This window comes from Protopterus annectens, chromosome 6.part0, assembly GCF_019279795.1.
Source record: "Protopterus annectens isolate FY-2018-M chromosome 6.part0, PAN1.0, whole genome shotgun sequence".
Classification (NCBI taxonomy): domain Eukaryota; kingdom Metazoa; phylum Chordata; order Ceratodontiformes; family Protopteridae; genus Protopterus; species Protopterus annectens.
Window position 1 is genome coordinate 1323366920 of NC_056737.1, and position 5000 is coordinate 1323371919.

At 38.1% G+C, this 5000-nt stretch overlaps 1 protein-coding gene across 13 annotated transcripts in view; it reads right to left on the bottom strand.

The window, feature by feature from the left end:
* The window catches only part of NEB (nebulin), a 619289-nt gene that overhangs the window by 227928 nt on the left and 386361 nt on the right, over positions 1-5000 (bottom strand). For all 13 annotated transcript variants that reach the window (XM_044074886.1, XM_044074893.1, XM_044074887.1 and 10 more), the window contains 2 exons: positions 2740-2844; positions 2537-2641 (listed from right to left, as the gene is read on the bottom strand). In XM_044074886.1, the coding sequence (XP_043930821.1) occupies positions 2537-2641; positions 2740-2844 (210 nt within the window). The remainder of the gene's footprint in view (positions 1-2536; positions 2642-2739; positions 2845-5000) is intronic.

A 5000-nucleotide genomic window follows, 5' to 3' on the forward strand; every position in this document is an offset into this window, starting at 1 on the left:
GAAACAAAACACAAATCATGCACCAGAGGGACAAATCCTGGAAGCTTTACCAGAAGAATAAAATGCCTACTACCTTGCTCCAATGCACCCAACTACGCAACCGTGTAAAAAAGTTAATTACCATGGACAAAAAAACTACTACAATAAGCTTCAGTTCAACAATAAAAAAAACCCTAAACAATTCTGGAAATCAGTTAATTCCCTTCTCCATCCAGGCTCCAGGAATAATCCCTGCCCTGACCCAAGTATAACTGACATTGAACTAAGCTCACATTTCAACTCATTCTTTACAGAATTCATAGCTAACCTAACCAAAACTTTCCCAAACAACAATCCACACATTCCTCATTCTTCTCTGCCCAACAACCCTAATAACTGTCCCCTCATATTCCAGCTCAAACCAGTCTCAACTAATATTATAAAAAGGCTCATATCCAAACTAAAGCTGTGCTCCAATGCCCCCTGACAACACACCCTCCACCTTCCTCAAATGCGCTGCTGATGGTATTGCTCTCCCAATCAGCATCTTAATAAATAGATCCTTAAAAGAATGATATGTACCCAAGCTCTGGTGCTCAGCCTACATTCTTCCTCTTCACAAAGGAGGCAAAAATATCAATATTTCCAATTTCCACCCCACTGCCCTACTCTCTCCAATCTCCAGAATTCTAGAAAAATGTGTCTACCACCAACTTATGCCTTTCTTGACCCAGAACCAACTCCTTACATCCACCCAACATGGCTTCCACCCTGCCATAGCACCATAACTGCCCTACTCTCCTTCCTATCCTTCCTAGAAACAATTAATAAAGCCCGAGATTCCAGACTCCTAGTATCCACAGTACTCCTAGATCTCTCTAAAGCATTTGACACCATTTCCCACAAACACCTTCTCTATCATCTCTCCAACCTTCATCTGTCCCCTAATACATTATCCTGGTTCTCCAGTTACCTATCAGACAGATCTCAAGCAGTCAGATGGAAGAACTCCACCTCTTCCTTCTTACCAACACCCACCGGCGTTCCTCAGGGGTCCATCCTCAGACCCATGCTTTTCAACATCTTCATTAATAACTTTCACACTGTCATCCCTGATACAACATTTATCCAATATGCAGATGACTCAACTTTAGTCTGTGCTGCCTCCAACCTTCCTGAACTACTGTCTAAAACCCAAACTGCATTTTCAACCACTGAGAACTGGATGCACCAAAACCATCTCTCTCTCAACCCAAATAAATCAAAAATACTACTTTTCCCTCCCTCCAGGGCTTTCTCTTATGACAAAAATGCTTTCAAAGTCCTTAGCCAAACCAACTCAGCTATAGAAGCGATCCCATTAGCAAAACTTTTTGGCATTACTATAGACGAACACCTTAAGTTCTATATCCACATTCAACAAAACATAAAGAAAACCCTCCAAAAATTAGGTATACTCTATAGGAATAACCTCTTTCTCTCCAACTCCTCAAGGCATTCCTTGGCAACTACCTACCTTCTACCATCTTTACTATATGGAGTCCCTCTTCTAACAAATCTGACTTCTTCCATCACCTCCAAACTTGAAAATTGCTATAATAAGATCTCTAAATTTGCAACTAAATCCAAAACCTCCACTCATCATTGCTTACCCTACAATCTCTGAACTGGCTAGAACTCTAACCACCTAGACTTTCTACAACTAACCACTGCTCACAAAATAATATTTCACCCAGATAAATGCCCAGCCTTAACAAACATCCTTCCCCCATACATCCCAAATAGATCTCTGAGATCTGAACACCAAAATTTAATTTCTATCCACAAACCCAAATGACCTGCTGGCCAGCTTCTCCTCTCTTTCTCACTAGGCAAGAAATGGAACTCTCTCCCTCCTTCACTTAGGACTATACCAAACTCAGAAACCTTCAAAACCCAACTTTTATCATACCTGTCATCCAAACGGAAATGTTCCTGCTTACACCCTACCTAAATTCAAGGGAATTCCCCAATGAGTTCTTCATACTCCTTGCTCCTCACCTCCCTCTAACTCATATTTCTATTCTCCTACGACAGACTCAAGCTCTCAGTCACTGATTAAGCAATCGCTCAATTGATTCCAAGTGTGTATATATTGTAAATAGCAAATTACTTCTATTGACTGCACATTAAGTATATACCTTACTTAATTAGAATAACTGCATGCAAACTGTCTCCCCCTACTAGTATAATAACACAAGGACCATAGATCTTCTATTATAAAGACAGTTGATCATGCATGCTCTGAATACAAACACCTGTAAACTGTGTTGTTCTCTAATATCGGTTACCTGTGTTGTCTGCTGTACTTTTTATGCATTTGCATTTCCTTACTGTATGAATATTGTACATGTATTATATCTTTTTAATTATGTAACCCTTAGTGTATTGCTTATGGAGCTTTTCTCCCCGGGCCTCCACTGAAAAATGGGCACTTTCAGGCCCAGTGAACTTCCCCGGTAATCAAACTGAAAATAAATAAAATAACCAAATACATAAATAAATAAATAATACTCACATCACTTGCATTTGCATAGCTATGAACTGCAGTCACATAGACGGGTGTGTCGGTAACTACAGTAAACTTCTTAAAGTTCTCTTTTCCAGAAGCTGTGTAGTTAAGCTATAAAAAGAATAAACAAAATACAATTTTTAAATGTGCAAACTCATTACAAATGAAAGGAATATGGAAATGAAAAGAAAATACAAAACACATCGTACATTGCTCTGAAGTTCGTATGCTTTTTTAGCAAGCAAGATTTCAGGTGTGTCCCATATGTAGCAGCCACTTCCTTTTATCCAGTTCAGGTCATCCTTGTAGAAGATCTGGAAACATCACATAGAAAAAGAAAAGTTATTTTGTACTGTTGCCATGGTAGTGAACCTGAATCATTTCATTATGAAAATGCAAGGAATCATATCATACCACAATAAAGTAGTCTTTAATGCATACAGATAGTGTCACTCAACCTGCTTTGACCCTGGCGACCCATACGTACATGACTGGTCACTGAGGATCCAAAATGCACAAGTATATTAATCCCACGGTTTGGAACTGGTGACTTGTAGGATGGTCAGAATACACCTTTGGCTTAGTGCTATTATCTGGACCATCACAGGTAGTGAACATATAGCCAGAACAAGAAATAAGGAAGGGTGGACATTAATTATTGGGGGCAATCTTCTCATTCAACAGCCATGTTAAAGTCTACTGATTTAAAGGGGGCTTTACAACATCCTTTTACCATTTTAGTTGCTGTATAAGAAAAGGCAGAACTTAGTTTAGATTGAATTCATAATAGGGTAACATTGCAATATATAATAGTCTGTCTTTTTCTACATATGCTGAATAACTAGCCTGGCCTGGAGTACAAATATCACATAATGTAGTAGTTAACACTATTGCATTTATAAAGGAGTCAGTGGAACATATGACCCTCAATGGCTACTATTACTAAAGTTCTAACTAACTTTAGAGCACGCTGGAAAATACCAATTAATAAGCCATGTGCTTTAAAATATTTTTTGGGTATTCTTGGATCTCATTATTACTGGCCTGGCCCTACAGTGCCCCATTTCCATGATGGGTCTACCAGCTTTCCACCTACTCTCCTGGATTTACTCTGGTGTTGCTGGGGCTTAAGGGCTTTCTGGGGGCTTGGCCATCTCTGCTTCTGTCTATTTTTATTTATTATATGCGTTACCCCTTTTCTCTCTCCTCCCCCATGCTCTTTTGTTAAATCTGTGGGCATTTCCCTTCTGTGGACAATGCCTCTACTTAGGGAATGTCACCAGTGAATGCCCTTCCTGCTTCAGCTGGGCCATAGTCACGGATTTATCCTTCTCCACCACTGGAGCGGCTAATTAATAAGTCATTTTTTTATTATTTGGTAGCTGATTTCAGTCTATTACAGGTCCTGCTAGCAGATGTAAGGTTCTTAAGAATATGACTGGAAAATGCTACGCTACCTTAAATGGCAAACAATTGATCTACTTTCTGGGATAACAAAATGTCATAAGTCAAGATTTATTCTGAAGCTGCCGCCTGTAGCAGAGAGCTGAAGAAAACCATTAATTTCTACCAGTGGATTTAATGAAGTGCAGTTAGACTGGATTAGAATTCAATACCCACTGGGAAGTAAAAGTCACATTTTATGATTCGTCAGTGACTGACAGTTGTCACTTCAAATAGTTAGTAAGAAAAATGAAATCTGCCTATAGTTTTTGATACAGCACTTAATTTTTTAGTTCTATTGACAAAAGCAACACCCCAGTGGCTAAAATGAGGGATTTTTCCCAGGTTCTTTCAATAGCATTACGATAAAACTCCTTCATATTCAACAATTCCTTACCCACCACAATCAGTACCACTGCTAACCACACCATTTTCATTTTGCAAGAATACCTCTCCAAACTATGGCTCTGTACATGCTCAAATAATTCTTCCACATTACATGAAACTAGAAACCTCTTCTAACAACGTTAACACTTTGAAATATCTATCTGTCTTCACTTAATTTAACTCTTCTCTCTCTCAGCTTTATGCATCCTCAGCTACAAGATGACATTTAAAGAAAAGAAAGCCTAATTCTAATTGTACATCAACATGTATATATTGTACCTGGATGTAAATCATTGTTATTTTTATATTTTGTATAATGTTGCTTACTAGTAACTTGAATCTGTTAACAGTCGTTATATAACTTTATCTCATCAATGTATTTGTAATATGTGAAGCTTTTTTCCACAGGCCTCCACTAAAAATGGGCACTCCTAGGCCCAGTCGACTATCCTGGTAAACAAATTCAAATAAATAATAAGTAATAAAAATTCACCAATACCTGAATAGTTATATTAGAATCTCCCAGCCATATACATAGTTTTGTAATAATTCTCGCCATCCCACTTTAGCAAATTATTAATGTATATTATTTAATGTGTTTTCATGCATATTAATGAATTTTGTCTAAAACTGGAACTTT